At 40.5% G+C, this 21429-nt stretch overlaps 1 protein-coding gene across 2 annotated transcripts in view; it reads right to left on the reverse strand.

The window, feature by feature from the left end:
- The window catches only part of ELAPOR2 (endosome-lysosome associated apoptosis and autophagy regulator family member 2), a 186066-nt gene that overhangs the window by 85784 nt on the left and 78853 nt on the right, over positions 1-21429 (reverse strand). Inside the window, exons 1-2 of one of the 2 annotated variants that reach the window (XM_027574981.1) lie at positions 13438-13463; positions 11341-11461 (exon numbers count right to left, since the gene is read on the reverse strand). Coding sequence is in view for 1 of the 2 variants with exons in the window: in XM_027574980.2 (XP_027430781.2) it covers positions 11341-11461 (121 nt within the window). In the remaining variant the exon portion in view is untranslated. Of the gene's footprint in view, positions 1-11340; positions 11462-13437; positions 13464-21429 lie in introns of those variants that run through there. The other variant, XM_027574980.2, reaches the window with a different exon arrangement.

Here is a 21429-nt window from a genome sequence, read left to right on the forward strand (position 1 = left end):
TTCCCCCACCTCAGATACCTTGTGGAATTTTTAATATATCACTCCTAAAACACACATTCATGAAATATTTTAGCAAGCTGCTAACTTAAGTCTCAATATCCTCATCTATGAAAGGAAGATAGTAATAACATCTATCTCAAAGAATTGCTATGGGATTCAATGAGCTATTCCACATGAAGCATTTAGCAGTGTGCCTGACATAAAGCACTCAATATATGTTAGCAGTAATTATTAATAATACAATTCAGGGGTCTGGGACAATAAGAATTCTGACACAGGCCTGATGATTTTTCATCTCTTCAGAATAATTATGTGATCAAAGCTAGTCAAATGGGTATGGGGCCTTTAATGATACAGGGGAACTAAAGAGTCTAAACCTTTTTGTGTTTTATTTTATTTTTTTAAAGAATTTATCTATTTATTTGAGAGAGAGAGACACAGCGAGAGAGAGGACACAAGCAGGGGGAGTGGGAAGCAGGCTGGGAGCTGGGTGGGGCTCGACCCCAGGACCTTGGGATCATGACCTGAGCCGAAGGCAGATGCTTAATAACTGAGCCACCCAGGTGCCCCACCTTTTTGTAGTTTAATCATTTGTTATTCCTCAATCTTTTTTCCACCCTGGAAGCCAGCTCTCAAGCCACATGTCAAAGTAAGAGAAGAGCCACATGTTCTTGTTAAGTACAATTTACTCCACGAGATTATGTCAGCACGGAACTGCCCACCTCTTTAGGCAGTCACCAACGATGATCAGCTTTCCCTTTTCTAGTATTCCATCTTAGCCGCATCCACTTTCTACTTCAACACTGTTTTCTTGGCCTTTGATTTTTAGTTGGATTATAAAAGTTTCTACAAGCTTAGGCGTGACACTCTTTAAATTCAGATTTCTTTAGAGTGTAACATAGGACACTTTCAACAAAAGCAGAATGATAGACAGTTGTTGTAAGTGGTTGTTTTCACTGTTGTAAATGTCAGTTGACTAGGTTTCATTTGAACAATTAATCATTTCTAAAATAAATACGACTTTCCTTGAACAACCTCAAAATTCTAGAGTATCTGAATTGAATTAAAGTTAAGCAGACTCCAAAGTTCTGCCGTAAGAACAGAAAAACCTGATTTGTGTAAGGTCACACACCACAAAACAGTGGGCTCAGTCTGGGATTTCACAATATTTTCCCTAAGTACCCAGAGAAAGAGTGATGTTAAAAGTCCATCCTCTTAAAGTCGAAATTGTAACCAAGAGGTCATGTGCTAAACTCAGTGTTCTTGTTCGCAGCTTTATGCCTCTCTTCTGACCTCAATTTCTGCTACTGTGAATCTGTAAAGGTTGAAATATGCAGGTGTGAAGAATCAGATGGGGAAAAAAAGCATTTATATTCATCTGTCACCAACTAGCAAAAGGCTGGCGCAATTTACTTAACCCTCTGTGTCTTCATTCATTCACATTCCAATGAGAATACCACTTTGCTTCCTCCCTCATAGGATTGCTGAGGTCCCATGAGACACTGGAAACCACTCTGACAGTGAAAAGGGACATATAAATTCAAAGCATCCCTATTATCATGCAACCACCCAGTACAATGTACTAAATAACAGCTACTGAATTAATCATTTCTATGCTGATTATCATCTATGATTTATGCCTAACAATAAAGAATATCTACTTAATCTTCTCACCACAAGGGCCTTTTAATTTTGCTTTTTCTTCCTCCAGAGACCTCATGCTTTGAAAGATAACTATCAATTACATTTATTTATAATTCATCCACTTTTCTATTTAATTCAAGATTATTCATTACTGAAATTTGTTTACTAAACAGTAAACAGTAATAATAAATAGTAATAAAAGAATTTTCAATTATTTTTTAATTTTTTTTTAAGTAGACGCCATGCCGGGCCCAAACTCACGATCCTGAGGTCATGATCTGAGCCAAAATCAAGAGTTCGATGCTTAACCGACTGAGCCACCCAGGCGCCCCAAGGACTTTCAATTTTTAATGAGATGCTGATGAATTAGGAAGCATATACATTGTCATTACAAGTAATGGGAATCATACTATATTACAGGAAGTCATTCAACAAATACTTCTTGAGTACCTAGTATTTGGTTGGCAAACGCTAGACACCAAGGGTATTTTGGAAACATTCCCTACTCTGATGGAGTTTCTATTCTAATCTAGTCTAGACTTATCTTCCTCAAAATAGATTCAAAATTTATATTCACTAAAGCTAAATTCACTGTAAAATCTATCTTATCTGTTAACCTAAGAGCTAAATAAGAAATAATTATATACATTGATGAGAAATAAATACTTAAATCAATTCTAGAAATAAGACAAGCAAATATGCCTTTTTCTTCAGTTGTTTAGTTTCATTTAAATAAGATCAATAGAGTAAGTTTAAAAAATAAGGTTAAAGCTGTAGACACTGTTCTTATGGACCACACCACAAGGATACTCTTGCAACCATTATTATTCACTGCCATTGAGGGCAGTACAAACAGGGACAATAATGCACAGATTTATAAACTCAATAAATTTTACCTTCTTTAATCATTCAGCCCATCAATTATCATTATCAAATAATTAAAACTTCAACTGCCTACCAGGTTTATTATTATAATTCTCACAGAAAACAAAAGAAAGTAGAAAATGGCACCTGTGAGAAATCTAACACAATACTGAGCCCAGCAAATCCAAGCTCTTGGTTTTCCTCTCTCAGTGCTAGTGATGAAGAAAACAATGGAACATGACCTTTTTAAGTTCCTACTTGTGAAATTCTTAGGAAAAAAAACTATTTTTATATCTCATTTTATAAAAATGAAAGGGAAACATATAAACAAGTGCATTAATACAAACCAGTTCTGGCTCAGCGAAAGCACTGCCTCTACATCTCTGAAAATGAATTCTCACCTCTAACATCCTTTCCAGTGAATGGATCCTCACACAGCCCGGTCAGGTAGGGCTATATGACTGCCCCTGTGCTTCTTCAAGGGGACTGATGGGCCATAATATCCATCCCCCTCCTCCCCACCAAAAAAACAAAACAAAACAAAACAAAAACAAAAACAAAAAAACCCACCAACTCCTGCCCGGAAAAACAATCCATGAAACATGAGAGATAACAATCCCCATTAAATGAGTTTCCAACTTTTTATCAGAGAGCTAACTAAGATAGTTTTCATCTTTAAAAAAAAAAAAATAACTAATGGATTTTATTGTGGCTTCCTGACCTAGATGTTTGATGGGGGAGAAGACCAATTCCAGTCCATTGGGCACAAGATGACATAAGTTTTATAGAAAAAAATACAACCAAGAAGGTCAGGGGAAGGAAAACTTGCAGAGTACTTGATGAGGTCACCAAAGGGGGCAGAACAATGCATTTGTAAAATCAGTTTTCTCAACTTTCAATTATATCCTAACACTTTGATTCTTACCATCCTGAACTTTTCCTCCTTCTTAGAAGGTGTCAGTCACGCTCTACTTCCTAATAGTCTTACTACCCTTGATTCTGCAATTTTGAGGGCTGAGTTCTCTCATCTCCTTCTAAACGTGTTTTTCAGCGAACCTCCCTCAACCGTAGCTCCACCAAACACCACAACTGATGTCAAGCCTGATTTTGGAGCTGTTCTTTTCATAATCCTGTTCACTCCTTTCACCTGCCATTGGTGTGTTGCTGAGCCCATTAACTTCAACACCCTTCCCACCTGGAACTTGAGGTATCAACATTCCAAAGCCTACTGAGGACAAAATGTTCCTGTCCTTTTCCATACAGAATGAATTTTCACAAATCTGATCAGATCTCTGTGTTTCAGCTATAGAATGAAATAGCGAAGTCAGTCTCTAATTGAGGATACCCCAGGTATCTAATCCACAAACATTCCAGGGTTTTGGAGCTTTCTGAGGAGTCTTGAGAGGGTTATAACTTCATCTCTTGGGATGAATGAAAAAAGACTCTATTCTAAATTAAGAATTTCTATAGTTGAAGAAATTTTTTTTTCTATTTTTTTCCTAATACTCATTGAATAAGTATTGCCAACAATACTCTAGGCGCAGGGGGAAAAAAACACTAACTAAACAACTTCTCATTGTATATGAGGATATAACTACAAATGTGCCCTAAATTCTGAATGTTATTCTTTTACCTTTCAGAGAAATATATACAATTAAGAATGAAATCTACAACCAGATCATTAATCCATTAAAATTACCCACAAAACAATATATCTGAGCCTTTACATGCTATTTTTTAAATCATTTGGTTATCCATATATATTTCCATATATAACTTGCATCACAATTCAGACAACAGATAAATGTTAGGGGAGCATGGATGCCTCAAGAAGGGGGGCTAATACTTGTTCAGTACACGCTGTAGTATATTCCAAAGAGTCAGGACACCATAGAAGTTAAGAACATAAACCCAGGAGCTGGACTGCCTGGGTTCAAATCCCCATTCTGCCAAGTATCTACTCCACAAGGTTGTGGTGATGTGGAAATGATTTTGAGTGAATACATGTAAAGTAGTTACAAATGTGCCTGGCATGTAGCAAATAATGATTGGCTATTACCATTTAACATTATTATTATTACCATTAAGTTATATTATAATTATGATTCCTGGCACTATAGGTTATATGTATCACCTCATTTAACTCCCTCAGACACCCACGAAGAGCTGTCTCCAGCTCATAGTCCTTGGTATGACACACAAGAGCCTGTGAGATCTGCCAGAAAGTCTGTCCCCTCTCATACTCTCCCCAACAGCCAGCCACGTGGCTCTCACAAAGCACCCAGGGAGACCCAGTGCTGCCCCCAATCTGTACCTCTGCCCTGTTTCCTATGCCTCAAATGCCACTTTGCATCCCTGAAGTCTAGAACTTCTTTCCGGGTTTGCTTCAGAGATCCTCAGAGAATTAATATTTATGGCCCATTAAATATGGCATTTATTGACTCAGTCCTCAGTAAGGATTTTTCACATGAACAATCTTTCAGTAACAATTCTTAGTAATAATTTTCTCAGTAACAATTTTTCATATGAACCTGCCAAGGCTTACATAATTTTTCAAGGTTATTCAGCTGGTAACAGATGACTCTGAACTTCAAACTTACATCTGCTTCACTGTGAGCCCTCTTCCTGTGAGCAGAAGTCATCCATCTCTCCTTGGTAAGATCACCTTGGGTATTTCTATCTTTCATTCACTCTACCCCTATACTATGAGTAACTTACTTATCTGCTCCCTTGTTAGATTCAAAGGTCATGGAAAACAGCAATCTTTTTAAGTTTATATTTGGATCCCTATTGTCAAGAATATAGGAAATGATAAATGCCTGTTCAGGGAATGAACTGAAGCTCAATAAATAGCTGTGAACTAAATATTCTGCCCAAGACATACAAGTCGGTTGCAGAGCTGGGATTTAATCTCAGGTGTATACCACACATGACCATCATCACCCATGGGAGGTCTTTAACGAGACACCAGTATAGTAAGGCTGCAAATGAACCTTGTAGAGCAAAGAAATTACATGAAATTAGTTAATTCTGGTATAAGTAATACCATATAAAAATTTACTGAATTAGGGGTGCCTGGGGGCGCCTGGGTGGCTCAGTTGGTTAGGCGACTGCCTTCGGCCCAGGTCATGATCCTGGAGTCCCGGGATCGAGTCCTGTGTCGGGCTCCCTGCTCGGCGGGGAGTCTGCTTCTCCCTCTGACCCTCCCCCTTCTCGTGCTCTCTCTCTCTCATTCTCTCTCTCAAATAAATAAATTAATTAGATATTTTTTAAAAAACTAAATAAATTAGGGCGCCTGGGTGGCTCAGTTGGTTAGGCGACTGCCTTCGGCTCAGGTCATGATCCTGGAGTCCCGGGATCGAGTCCCACATCGGGCTCCCTGCTCGGCGGGGGGTCTGCTTCTCCCTCTGACCCTCTTCCCTCTCGTGCTCTCTATCTCTCATTCTCTCTCTCTCAAATAAATAATTAAAATCTTTAAAATGAATGAATGAATGAATGAATGAATGAATGAATAAATAAATAAATAAATAAATAAGGGGCGCCTGGGTGGCTCAGTCAGTTAAGCCTCCAACTCTTGGTTTCAGCTCAGGGCATGATCTCAAGATCCTGAAATTGAGCCCTGCATCAGGCTCTGTGCTCAGCGCATGGAGTCTGTTTGTCCCTCTCCCTCTCCTCCCCCCACCATGCTCTCTCTCTCTAGAATAAATAAATAAAATCTTTTTTAAAAAATTCCTAAATTAGCCAGGCACATGTGTTTACACCTGTGTTTTCCAAAAATTATATCTGCAGAAATTAGCCCGTGGGTTCCAACTACACATTAGATAAAAGAGGCCTGTAATCAACTAAACTTGGCAAACTCTGAGTAAAACAGGATGCACTTAACACACAGGAAGTGTTCTATAAATGTTTATTGGGTTTGTCAGAGACTTTAATCTGAGAATGTTCACTGCATCCCTCCGTGAGAGGATTCACCATTCTCCAAACTTACTTGTATTACAGAAAACCCTGAAACGCTTGTTTCTATGAAGTATTTCTTGGGATTAGTATTCCATCAAACAGACTCACGGCATGGTATGTGATCGGCACTTAGCACCATGTACTCAGGGCGCCCGTGTGTACTCGCTCCTGTACCAGTAACAGCTTTTCACACAACAGAAACAGTCTAGGAGTTGAATCCTGGGGAAAAGCCTACACTAGCAAGAGCTACAATGCCAGGGAATGGATTTCTCAATCTCCCATTCAGAAAGCTAAAACCAACTCTCTCTCTGAGAATCGTTCCTCTTCCTTCACTTCTAAGCTGAAATCAAAAGCTGTTGACCCAAACTGTCATGAGTTACTCTGCTTACAAATATGTAACAATACCGATCCGAGAGAAATCAAGAAAAAGGAAAAAAATTCCTATTTGACTTTTTTTCTACTCTGTACATTAACACTTTTTGATCCAAGAAAACCAAATATTAGAACTTTATATAAATACTAAAGTACAAGATTAAGAATGCCCACAAGACTATGCCCAATTTGATGACAACATATCAAATGGAATCACAGCTGTCTTAGTCATCCTCAATTAGAAAAGTGTGTTATGGTTGTACTCAAAGTCACACACTGACTAACATTTGAGGGAGTAAGCAATAGAAGATAACTCCCAAGAGGAAGGGATATCTCAGTATGTTTATCTCCTCCTTCAGTGCTCTAGACTTGTCTGAAAATATGTAAGGACATAGAGGAATTCTCTTCCCACTCTCAGTAGCCAGGCTTTTCTTTCTTTCTTCCTTTTTTTTTTTTTAAAGATCTTATTTATTTATTTATTTGAGAGAGAGAGAGAGAGAGAGCAGAGGGAAGACCAGAGAGAGAGGGACAAGCAGACTCCACACACTGAGCATGGAGCCCGATGCGGGTCTTGATCCCATGACCCTGAAATCATGACCTGAGCTGAAATCACCAGTCAGACAACGCTTAACAGACTGAGCCACCCAGGTGCCCCCAAGCTTTTATTTCTAAGGTTTGGATTGGCTTGAAACAAAAGGACCTTTTCTCCAGCAAGACAGTGGTAGAGAGAAAGGAAGAGAGAAGACAGAGGGGGAGGGAGGGGAGGAGAGAGGAAGGAAGGAAGAGATGAGGGATGAGAGAGAAGGTATCCCCACCCAGACAAGCATTCCAAAACACTGTTGTTTCTGATGATCTAAGGTCAAGGAGATCCCAGAGGGTCAAGGGAAAATTTTAGGGAAGTGACCCAACAGCAGAAAGGAGACAGAGTGGGGATAGGGGTTATCCTTGTTCTGGGGGGAGACAAGGAGTGCTGTAGTTCAGAAGTGGCATGCTACCTGCAAACTGTCTCAATGATGCCAAGACCTCACAGGATGGCGGATGCCCACCAACACAAGACTCTTGGCACCAGGGCTTCAGAGAAGCAGCAAAGTTCTCTAAGCTAAGCCTGGAATTAGCAGACAGGAGGAGGGATATGAGGGCATCTCAGTGGCCCGCCCTTGGAGCAGTACTACCTAAGAGACTGAGGAGATTTCCACAGCAGAGGAAACAGGAGGACGATGGGAGCCGGGGTCAGTTAATGACCAGAGCCTTCTCCATGCCGTTTCCTGAGCCCTAGTAAGCTTCCAGCTCACATCCCACCCAGGGCTCTAGCACAACAAAAACTTCATTAACTTCACTTACAGAAGCCTTGTAGCCAGATTTTATATGATTTTTTAAAGTAACAATTATATAATATAGCTTGCCCATTGATTTTCTGAAAAATTTACAACTGCTACCTCAACATTCCCATAAGCCTTTTCCTAAGGAAAGGCTGTACTGCTTCCTTTTGAGAAGAAAGAAAAAAAACTCCCCAGTTACATTCTGAAGGATCTACAGCAATTTCAACTGAGGCCAAACTCTGGGTCTGACTTCATTTAGAGACCCTGGGATATGGGGAAATTAAGTCCTACACAACCCTCGCCCTAGATACTCTTCACTCATTTGAAGCTGCCACACGCCATAATTTTATTTTCTTTCTCTTTGTGACCCAACTGCTGGGCCATATCATTATGGCCTAACTGCTGAGTCTAGCACCTATGGGCATCACTCGCCATCCAAGGTCTTGGCATTGTTCAGGCACGGCTTGCAAGAAGCACGCCATTCCCGAACCAGGATGCTTTTACCCTTCTTTGTCCTTGAAGCACAAGAGTGCCTACAATCTTCCCTTGACGATATTCACCAACATTGCTTTACATCTCCCACACGGGGCCCTGCAAGGCCCACCATCCTGAAGTGGCAGTCTAAATCAGTGGGTAAGGGACAGGGACAGGAAGGCCCACCATCCTGAAGTGGCAGTCTAAATCAGTGGGTAAGGGACAGGAATCAGACATATCTGGATTTGAATCCCAGATTTGCCATATCCTGGCTGTATGACCTGCGGTAAGGTACTTCTGATATCTATCTGAGAGGGTTGTTGTAAGGACACAATGGGACTAAGCGCAGTGTTTAGCATACAGTCAGTACGTGGGAAATGATAGCTATTATTAGCAAGAGAAAACCTAAGCCACTGAGGAAATACTCAGTTATTACCATAACTGCATCTGCAGGACTTTAATGGCTAGGAACATGGCAAGCACCATGTTTAATGCTATGAATTAACTGAGTTTCTAAGTTACTGAGATATGTGATATTTTGGGGGCATTTTAAAATAATTTATATTTGTATGCATTTACCATACAAGAAAAAAGTCACATTTTAGAGGCCAGACCAACAGTTTCTAGAGCAGACATAATCATATTATGCGGAAATCACTGAAAATTCAGATTTCAGACAAAACACCAACATAAAAAAATGTCCCCAGCCATCACATATTGTCCTTTTTAAAGTCAGTATCATTTTTAAAGTAAGTAGTATCACTTTTAAAGTAATAACTAACAGAGACTTGATGACTAGTCAATTTTTTAGAAAAGTTCCAGCTAGAGTATCAGATTCATAACATTGTCTGTGAAAGACTATAGTAAATAATGTGCAAAAAATAAAAAAAAAGTCCCTGGCCATCCTCAAATAGAAATAATTCTTATTGAAGCATCAATTCTATGGCAGATTTTTGAACTTTTGGACAATAAATGTAATCAGTGGTATGCTATTAAGTGTTTAACAACTAGCTCTCAGGGGAAGAGAGGCACATAACTTGTAGTGTTTGCCAAATTCCACGGTGTAAAATACTCTGGCCAGGCCCATTTCAAACTAATAATCAGCTTTCAAAAGCCAATGTTAGCCAGCACATCACCTACGTAAGGAGCAGTGTTCGTAGTGGTTAGGTAGTCCACTCCTGCCCCCAGCGTTGTTTACAAGGGAGCCAAAGAATTAGCCCACAAGTAAAAAGTAAATAGAGATAAATAATATGCAGATTTTCTAGGAAAGTAACTGAAGCATTTTACAACAAGCTAACTCCATAGGTATTGTTTTAGACTGTTTCCGTTTTGCACACAAATCTTCCCTTACTGAGAGCTGACATCTTTCTGCCTGAGAACACCCCAGCTTGTATTGTCTTATGCTATCTAATCTGACCCCACTATCCTCTTGAGTCTTGCTAGACTGAACTCTTTACCTGGCTACAGGGATCCCAGGTTCTCTCTGTAATCATTTAGTATCATTTACTAAAAATATTGGATTTTTCCTCTAATTTGCCCCATGAGACTCCTGCTGTCTTCCCGTCTCCCTTTTTTCAGTAAACCCACCACCTATGCTAATACTCCTCTCGCCAGTAAGAGAGACACATTCTATGAATGGGAAGGAATTAACTACCACTTAATAATTTGCTATCTATCTGCTCTTTTATTTGGAAACAGAAAAACTAAGCTTTTAGGAAGACCATTTGAGAAATGGCAGGAAAACCAAAATAACCTCTCTATGTCTTACTTTCAGCTTTGAACTCCAATCTACCCCAATACTACTTCACTGAAGGTACCAATCACTCACCAAATGAAAGGATTAAAAAAAGCAAGAGTTTACAAATGAAAACAAATTGAATAACCTATTTGTCTATTCGTTATGTTGCCCTTCCAACCTGTTTATTGCTAAGACAAGCTACTGAATGTGATATTCATCAATTCTACCGTCTCTCTGTAGGTTACACTAAAAAGACAAATTGCATGATCTCTTAGGCTTAAAAAAAGAAACCCATTGCTAAATGGCGGAGTTCTGTGCATGGGTGCTGGTGATGACAGCACAACAATGTGAATGTACTTCATGCTGCTGATCTCTACACTTAAAAATGGTTGAGATGGGGGCGCCTGGGTGGCTCAGCCGGTTAAGCGTCTGCCTTTGGCTCAGGTCATGATCCCAGGGTCCTGGGGTCGAGCCCCGCATTGGGCTCCCTGCTCAGCAGGAAGCCTGCTTCTCCCTCTCCCACTCCCCCTGTTTGTGTTCCCCCTCTCACTGTGTCTCTCTCTGTCAAATAAATAAATAAAATCTTTTAAAAAAAATGGTTGAGATGGTAAATTTTATGTTATATATATTTTCCCAAAGTTTTTGAAAACTTTTTTAAAATGTAAAGAAAAAAATCCATTAAAGAGAGATTCTGCCACTCTGCCCTCCAAAGTTTCAACTGAGATGGTAAACCAGATTTTAAATAGGTTTTTTTTAATAAATAAATAAAAATAGCATCCTCTAATTCTGCCTGTGTCTCATTACAGACTTCAGGCATAAGGGCACTGAGTGTTAAGAAGCTTTTGCTCTGCTAGACATCAATGCTCTACATTCCTTTTTCCCAAAGTCTCTTATATTCATTTTCATTCACTTCTTGGGCTGAAGGGATACAGTTTAATCAGGGGAACGAACGGTGCAAACGTCCGAACATACTGCATTCTTTGCCTCTCACGGGGTCGGGCAGGCCAGAGCAGTCCGCCGCAGAATTCGGGATGGCAACCCTCCACCTGGAGCCACTGCTGTCACATTCTGTGTATTCAAAGTGGTAATCATTCTGCAAACAATCACAGAAACAAGCCTTTGTTAGAGCCAGATTTCATGGGACAACTGTGCTTTCTCCATCACCCCCAACCTGTGTGCCAGCCCGACTCCAAACTGTCCTCTCTGCTTGGCTCTCATTCTTACCCTCTTCCATGCACACCAAGCAGGGCTTTGTGTTTTGTTTTGTTTTATCAAAAATTATCAGGCCAGGCAGTGAGTAGGCACTGTGGACAGGATGACGGACAGTCAATGTGCTCAAGCTGTGACCGCTGACCTTTAGTCTCACCTCCCCAAAAAGGCTACACTTCCCTAGTTCTCTTGCAGAGTTTTTAAGTTCCAAATAATTGATAGATAGGATTCTAAAGAGCTAAATAATCCTCAGAAACTGAATGCCATCACTGTTCCCAGTTTTTCACAGACAGAACTATTCCCACTGACCTAATTCTCACTCTGTTTAAAATTTAACAGTGGGTATAATAATTAATCATCCAAATGCTAGTAAAGGACAAGCAGTTTTTTAAGCACCATACACATCCACCACAGCAGGCTGCCATCAATCACAGACTATAAAAGAGACATTTATTACAAGTGCCAAATTAAGACCAACCCACTTATCTCTAGCCTCTGGATGCTTTAAAATTTTCACAATGACCTCCCCTGGTCCGAGCACATTACATGTGCAAGATGCTTGAACTGAGGGGGAACAAGGACACAATGTCATTGGAGCATTTTGAGAATGAAAGAAATTCTAAACCTTCCCCCAAATATTTTCAGTTCAATATCTTTATTTATTCAGTTTAATATCCTGGACAATGCCGTTTGGATTCACCCACTCTATTTTGTCTCCCTTACTGTATCAGTGACCAAAGAGAACAGAAATATCAAGTCATATCAACATCAGGAAATGAGGTGTAAGGTGAGAAGGGGTGTGTGTGTGTGTGTGTGTGTGTGTGTGTGTGTGTGTGTTTGCGAGTGTGTGCATGCATGGACATGCATATACATGGAAAGAATACCACTTAAGAAATTAGTTCTGAAATCAGAAAGGTCTGCATTTGAATTCACATCCCATTGCACCAAGTACAATCTATGTGATACTGGGCAAGCCGCTTAACCTCTCAAAGCACCCAATTTTCATTAGGAAAATGAGAATAATAATATTTTCTACTTTGTATGGTTGTTGTGGAAATTAATTAAGATAAGACGTGTAAAATGTTAGGTATGTTAGGCTACACTGCGTTAGCACTTGACAAATGCTTACTAAGGATGGTGAGGGCAGAGAGGATGACACAGAGAAAGGAGTTAGTGGAGATGTGGTAAGGCATAAACTGTTTGAGTCTCTGTTTCTTCTACTTCAATTTCTGCTTATACTTAAAATAAGAAGGGATCTTAAGTTAGGGAAAGTGGGATTATCAGGCTGGAAGCAAAGGTTTTTTGCTGCATTTAGACCCCACCCCAGAAATAAAATTAAGTATACCCTTCAGGCAATCATCTATGACTATTATTTTTGACCAAGCTTGACAACAGGTAATTTGAGATTAGGTTGACAGGATCCTGGATTTCAAATATGCCTTACTGTCAGTTAAGGGCAAATCTACATACCTAAAGAAGGGAGGGAGAAAGGAAAGAAATAAAAGTTCATTGAATTTAACTACATACAAAGGTTAAACACAAAAGTCATCATAAAGTGAAAGGTAAATAACAACACAACAAATTGGTGAAGAAACAAAATACAGCTAAGATTAATTAACAAACCTGGGTTTCTAAAAACCAGCCCAGAAAAGAACAAATAAATTATTTGAAATATGGCCAAAGAACACAAGCAATTCTTTCAGATCAATAAACTTAAAAAGTTAAACCTCACCAAAGAAATGCAAACTATTTTCATCAAGTTGACACAACATTTTAAAATAATGTTTAAAAGCTTCCTGAGGTTACAGGGCAGTAAAAGGAACAATCAGGGGCCTCCAATCACAGTTAAGTGGTACAAACCTTTCTGAAGAGAAGTAGATCTGTAGGTATCAAAAGCTTTAAAGTGTTCAAAAATTTGAACCCAAAATCTCTCTGGTAGCATCTAATTCCAAGGGCGAAAAATATTTAATGTGGTCACTGATTTCTGTGCAAAACGGCTCACCATAGCTTTGATATGGCTAGAAGGAGTATAATTAATAGGTGAACATTATAGGACCGTACATTATTTATCTGGTATCTTTCACATACATCTATTTCATTAAATACTCATTAGCAATTATATGGTTCAGGAAGGACCGTGAATAATATTACTATTGTTCCACTGAAACTCCGATTGGGTCAGTGATTTAGCCAGAGACAGCCAGCTAGTATGTAGCATAGCTGAGAGCCCAAGTCCAGCCTTGTGTTTATTTACCAGTGTTCTCAGTTTTCGTAATGCCATTAGGCTTCAAATAGACGGTCACTGTTTTAAAATAGAAGGAGTAGTACAAGTTTCTAATATAAAAGCCTGATGGTTACACAGTCTACCAGTCATCTTAAGGATGGCTCATATTCAAACAGAATACAAGAGTACACAGATAAGCAGGAACCCTATGATATCCCCCCATGTCTAGGTCAGTTTTCCATGCTTGCCGGCAGCAAGTCACCACACAGCCATGTAAGAAAGCACCAATTTATCTGTTGGTATCACTGGGCCAAAATCAAGGTGTCAGCCTCCCTCCAGACGGTCGAGGGGAGAATCTGCTCCCTGCCTCTTCCCATTTCTGGTGACTGCTGGCATTCGCTGGCTTATGGAAGCATCACTCCAGTCTCTGCCTCTGTGGTCACACTACCTTCTCCTCTTCTGTCTTATCTCCCTCTGCTTCATGCTTGTAAGTACACTTGTGACTACATTTAGGATCCACTTAGATAATAAAGAATAATTTCCCCATCTTCACTTAATCACATCTTTGAAGTCCTTTTTTCCATAAAAGATAATTCATGGGTTCTAGAGATGAGGATATGCATATCTTTTCTTCCGGGTGCAGGCGGTAGGCACTATTCAGCCCACCACAGTCCACCCTCTGGCCCCAAAGATGCAGGTCTCTCTCACATGCCAAATACTTTCACCATATCCCAACATCAGCTCAAGTCTCAGCCCATTACAGCATCAACTCCCAGTCCAAAACCTCATCTGTATCTCATCAGCTCAAAAATTCCAAATGTAATCCTCTGCATCAGGTATGGGGACACTCTGGTTATGATCCATACTGGGGCAAAATTCCTCTCTATCTGGGACCTGTGTTACCTGCTTCCAAAATACAAGGAGTTTGGACCTTAACAACAGTTACAGATGTTCCCATTCCAAAAGGGATAAACTGGAAGGGAGGAAGGAAGGGAATAAGTCGACAGTCCCAAGTAATTTCAAAATACAGCAGGGTGGATTCCATTAGGTTTTAAGGCCTAGAAATAATCCACTCTAGTTTACAGCCCCAACATGGGGCCCAGGGCTCCACCCTCAGAGTCATTCTTAGGTTTGGTTTGGTTTGGTTTGGTTTTCTGTAAAGTAGAACATGTGTGCAGCTGAGTGATTTTAGTAGGCTATTTCTGGCCTGTAAAATTTTGGGATTCCAACAGCCTTCCTCCATTTCATCCACCTCTGTCCCTTTCAGTTCAAGGTGGCAGTATTTCTGCTGATGTTATCAAAAACCTAGTGGGTCTTTTTTTTTTTTAATGATTTTATTTATTTATTTCACAAAGAGAGACACAGCGAGCGAGAGGGAACACAAGCAGGGAGAGGGGAGAGGGAGAAGCAGGCTTCCCGCGGAGCAGGGTGCCCGATGCGGGGCTCCATCCCAGGACCCTGGGATCATGACCCGCGCTGAAGGCAGAAGCTTAATGACTGAGCCACCCAGGCGCCCCTTGTGGGTCTCCTGTGAATGTCAAAGGATTCATGCCATTAGACAGATGAGCCTCCATAGATCTTTCCTAGACAATCCCATCCCTATTCCCGGCTTCTGCTGAAATGGTTAAAGAGACCCATGAGTCAGACACCTTATTTCTGTAGCACTAGCAAAAGAATTTCCAGACACATTCTTGGGGTTCTTTCTCTCCACAGCCTAGTTTCCCAACTATGTGTGGGCCTCCTAATTTTACAATTTTGCAATCTGAACAAAATGAGAATTTCCCAAATCATCAAGTCTGGTTTCCTTTTTGTTTAGGAATTTTCCCCTCAATTTGCCTATTTCCTCTCACATTTTACTATAACCAGCAAGAAGAAACCAGGCCATACCTTCAATACATAAATCTCCTCTGGAAATAACCAAGTTCGTCACTTATAAGTGTTGTCTTCCACACCACAGAGAAAAAAATTCTGCTACCTTTTCTGCTACTACATAACAGGGATCATCTCTCCTCCAGTTTCCAAAGGCATATGCCTCATCTTCTTCTCAGCCCTAACCAACAGCACCTTTACTATTTTTAGCAACATTGTGCTTATGACAGTTTACATTTTCTCTAAGACAGTCTCAGCTTTGTCCTCTGTGCTCCTCACTGAGTCCTCGCTGACAGAGTCTCTGATATCCCTATCTCTGCCAATAGTCTGTTCTAGGCAATCCAGGCTTTTCCTATCATGTGCCTTCAAATACTTCCAATTTCTGTTCCTTACCCAATTCTAAAGCCACCTCTACATTTTTTAGGTATGTGTTACAGCAGCCCCCCACTACAAGGTAGCATAATCTATATTGGTTTTCCTACAGCTGCTGTAATGTATCACCACAAAGTTAGCAGCTTAACACCGAGATGGATTCTCACAATTCTGTCTTCAAGTCCCACTGAAGCATCAGCCAGGCCAGGCTACCTTGGGAGAATCCAGGGAAGAATCCATTCCTTGCCTTTTCCAGCTTCCGGTGGCCACCAGCATTAGTTGGCTTGTGGCCACATCACTCCAGTCCCTGCCTCGGTGGACACGTGGCCTTCTTTCTCCTCCTGCGGTGATTGCATTTAGGGCCCACCCTGGTAATCTCCCAACTCAAGATTCTTATTCACCTCTAAAGGTAACATTCATAGGTTCCAAGGATTAGGACTTGGGTGGGGGAGCATTCTTTAGCCTATCACAAGTCCCCATTGACCAGCCTTGCCTTGACCAGCCATGCACTTACATAATGACTCTCTTTTTTCTCTTCTACCCAGTTATTTGTATGAGGAAATCTTTCCTATTTTCATGTCCCACTGAGAAGTTCCTGGCCCTCATATGTAAAACGCAGGTAATTTGTTATCATCCTTGCAAAATAATGATGCTGAGAAGTCTGACATGAATTTCAAATGAAGGCCCCAGAATAAATAGGAAGCTCAGAAACCTCTCTTGGACCACTGGACCACTGCCTCTGTGTCGTTCAAACTGTCTGTTAGGGGATGAGGAAGGCAATAAGAACAGGTCAAAGGCATATTGTATTCTCTAGCTGCAATGGTAGATGTCATATGCCAATTAGTTTTCCTAAAATTCTTTATCCTACCTGCCTCCTCCAGATTAGTGACCTCCTCTAAAGGGCCACAACTACCCTTATGTCACAAAATTCTCAGGATTGCTGCAGGAAGCTTTAATGTGTTTGTTTATAATTTAAAAATACTGAAATGCAGACCTATACCATGGAGAGGGCAGCACTTAGGGTCAGGAATTTAGATTGTAGCCCAAGCTAGAAGGATTTTAAATTATTTAATAGGCTATTTCATCTGGGCTGGTAATAAAGCATTTTATTTTTAAATCTATTTCTGAAAGCGACCCTTAAATCCATAGCAAGGATGTAAGAAATACTGTGATGTAGTAAAATCACTAAAGATAAACTATCTACTCCTCAAAAATTCTGAGTGGCATTCAAGGTACTGATTTACAGCCAACTCCCCAAAACTCTAGCCACAGACCCACCTAACCATTGAACACTTAAATTGTTCCCTTGGAAAGGAGAATTTCCCAGGTGTTAAAGAGCAATTAAAAAGGTAAAAAAATTTTCTTATACAAATATGGAATTAATACACATCAAAGATCTTATTTATCATTAATCAGCAAGTTAATCAATAACAATGTTATAACCAGTTTAAAGGAAAATTCAAAGAGCACACAGAAGCGGGCAATCAGGAAAGTGAAATGAACTAAGAGATGCCGAGGGGTAAAAATCCAGAGGGTAATTGGTCCATTGCATTCAAAGGATGAAACACACTCTCATTTCCATGGACAGGAGTCATTTGTATGACTATTGGTTTCCTACAACTCAACAATGTTGTAACATAGTTCAAAGACAATGTAGGATCCCACCGGAACTGATCTTTCAGCAAAGGGCACCACGCAGGACAACTGGTAATCTTTTCTGCCTATTTCAACATGTTTCACAAGTTTTCCTGACAAGTTGCCGGGATAGAATTCCTGACAATTTTCCCTCCATTTCAGCCTGCAGGTAGCTTATCACCAAACAGACTGACAAGAGTCAGAGTGCACTCTAAGAACAACAAAATGTCAGCTCACAAGCCATACTCTCCAAATCATAAACTGGACGAAGCATTTGGCCCTGCTCCACTCAAAAGATGGCGGCTATTTAGACAGGTCTGCCAATCCCAGAGTGCTGGGGCATGGAGACACTGCCCCAAATAACAAAATGATGGGATCCTTTGAAAAATTTACAATGTAAATATATGGGAACCAGGAAACAACCCAAAAAAGAAAGAGAACATGGAATTACTCCTGATCACCAAGCACTTAAGGAAAGATTATCCCTCAGTAGAAATCATGGTACATCCCTCTCCCCACCAACCCCCTCCCCCACATACACACATGCTCTCTTCCCATAGAAGCCTTGGCCTTTGGGCTTCCATGTTCAGCTCTGCATCACCCAATTTTAGAAGTCAGTTTAGCCAGAATCCCCCCCACCCCTGATGGGTCCTCTTAGTAATTTTTCATCCACTGAACCCCCCGACCCTGCTCCTTGCCTAAAAACCCTCACTTGTCCATGCTGTATTCAGAAGTGAGCCCAGTTCTACACTAAGGTCTCTTTACTACTATTACAACAGTTTCTGAATAAAATCTGTTTTTATTACTTGAACTACTGACAGTTCTGCTTTCCTCTGACACCCCCAAATGCAAAAGTCATTTATAGTACAAAAGCTTCATGGCACTCACAGAAAATCTGGGGTATCATCTCCCAATTATGATGACAACTGTTACAATTTAACTACACATAGGCTAGCCAATACTTCAAATATATCTCACATACAAAAATAATATGCATATATACATACATATCTTGACACATATTTTATATAAAACATTAACATATATAACGATCTATGCCTGTACCAAAATATATCATTTTTATACATTAACATTAACATATATCATTCTTTACTACGTGGCACTTAATTATTAGTAAGTACTATGGCCTAAGTGCTATGGGGAAGATTTAAAATAATTAAAACACATAGACCTTGTACTCAGTAAGCTTCTGTTTTTGTTGGAGTTGACAGGACACACACATACCGTATCATTCTATAAGAGAGCATAAAGACGAAGGGCTCCAAAGTGGAACAGTAGCATCACAGGTAAGTGTTCAAGTAAAAACTCCAGCTGGTGAAAATTACCCACAAAAACCCTTTAACTCCCCCATTCAGTACAATGTTGTAGCACTTCCCAATCAACTCATCACAGCCAATTTTTCCCTAAGCCTTCCAGCAGATACCTATTTCCTAAAATGCAAATGGCTTGCTTTTTAGGGGCCATGTTTTCTGGAAAAATAAGGTAGACTGTGCATGATGTGACCTCATTATATAATGATTTCAGAGTCAGACCAAATATCCGTGAGCTGAAACCACCAGAAAAGGCTTTGAGGAAAAATCCCGGAAAGATAGCAGGATTTTTAAGTCTTCTAGGGCCACCAGATCCTTCATAAATAAGCCAGGGTGATAGGGTGTGACAAACAGCGAGATAAGGCCTGAAGGTATGCAGTGAAATAAAGCAGCCTAAGGACAGAGAGACAGACGCCTGAACTTCTGGACTCTGAGGTTTGTTCATGGCAGTGACCCGCCCTTGAGAAATTCAGCTCCTACACACCCCCTACCTAGACTTGGTAGTGAATTAAGAGGTGACCACAGTTAATTATCAAGACCCGCTAGATGAGCACAAATTGTAGTACAGAATCAAAAGGAGAGAGGCAGTAAGAGGCCTCGGGCCTCAAAGAAGAAAAAGTGATGATCCCTAAGAGAACACACACAGAGGAATGGAACCAAAAGAAGCTAATGTCATCCATTTCCTTCAAAGAGGGTTCCTTCTCTCTGAATGTTTTTATGTAAAGCATTGAGAACAGCACAGCCCTGTATTTGATGAGACTGCAGCTCATCTGGGACAAAAGCTCTGGGATTGAAGTGCTCAGCAAAGAGCTTGGCACCCATACTTGAGAAAGCAAGGCAGCAAGAAGGAAAGAGAGCATGAGATGGTAGTGCATCGCACCAATACTTCAACTCCAATTCCCATGAGTGAGCATACTCATCCGACTTCTGTGGGAAGGTCAAAAGTGTGAGAATACTTCATGCAGACACACAACCACCTTATAACAAAAACTTCTTTAGCCTATATTATCAAGTACGTGTGCACAGTGGCAGTGTGCAGTAATATTTATATTCAGATTTTTCTTTTATAAAAGGAACATGAAGTTACCATGGGAACCTCAGGCTAAGTAAAGTAATAGGTATCTGATCTATTTATGACACATCCTCTTCTCTGCATTTGCAGACACTACTGCTTTTTAGAAATTATTTTGAAAGAGTTCATGTTTTAAATCTGAGTTCACTGTCTATCTTTGTCAATAAGGCCTTACAAGTATTCATTGTGTAAACCAGTATAGATTTATTGGGCACCACCCATGTGCCAATTGAAGACATGTGGATGCTGGGGATACTGCAGTGAACCAAATGGCCAAGTCCCTGCTCTCATGGGGCTTATGTTTTCATGTCAATGAAAGTGCCCAGGGCTTCTCGGAAAGATCCAGCTTAGACCATTTTCCTTGGATGGTGTCTCCGTGCAAGCTTGTAAAGAGGTAGGCAATAAACAGGCAACAACAGACCTAGGTCCCAATCTCACCTCTACCAGTGTGAAACTGATATCAGGAAATGAAAGGGGCCCTGTGAGAAAAAAAGTTGTTTTCCTTCCTTTGCTTCTTTTCTGGCTTCTATCCTTGCTAGGATCTGCACCCCCACCCCGCTCTGCACAGGCCTTATAATGCAAATAGCATATGTCCTCCTTGTAAGGGACAAGAGTTAAGGATTTCTCTAGAATAGATAACATCTAAGGAAGGACCAGGTGAGAATGACCTGACAAAGCTATTATATACTTATTCCAGACCGCCGGCACTAGATTATCTCCACACCAAGGCCGCGTGGCCCACAGATTAACACTTGGCTCTTGTCTTTGTTCTAACCGGCTCCTGTATGCCCAAGAGGACAGGTGCACCAGACCACTGTCCTCAACTAAAACCTCCAGACCCCAAAGACAAGACTCATGCTCCTTTCCTTTCCAGGTCTCCCAGACTGTCTGTATCTGCTCTCTCTCTCTCTCTCTCTCTTCCATAAGCTCTGCTTTCACCTCCTGCTGGCTCATGTTTGACTTCCAACCTTTGTGAAGCCAAGGACTCCCTTGGCTGGTCCTGCAGGACACCCTGTGGGTCCTTGGACCCAGCCTGCCTGCATCAAAATGTAAGACCCTGAGCAACTCAACCAACACTCTGCACCCAAATTCCTCTTTGTCTTTGAAAGAAAAAATCTATGTTTGTACAATTATAGTCTATATCTCATATTTTCATAGTTCTTAATAAAGGAAAGTCAACTACCTCCATCACTCTCCTGCACTGTGAGGGCAAGTTTCCAAAAAAATAAAGTCTAAACCAAGTTCACTGATTAAGATATGAAGGAAACTTCAATTTTCTCAAGAAATCTACAGCTAGACAATCTATAGTATCAATATTAAAAATGTTAATTTTAAAACTCTCATAGAAA

This window comes from Zalophus californianus, chromosome 12 (assembly GCF_009762305.2).
Source record: "Zalophus californianus isolate mZalCal1 chromosome 12, mZalCal1.pri.v2, whole genome shotgun sequence".
NCBI lineage: Eukaryota > Metazoa > Chordata > Mammalia > Carnivora > Otariidae > Zalophus > Zalophus californianus.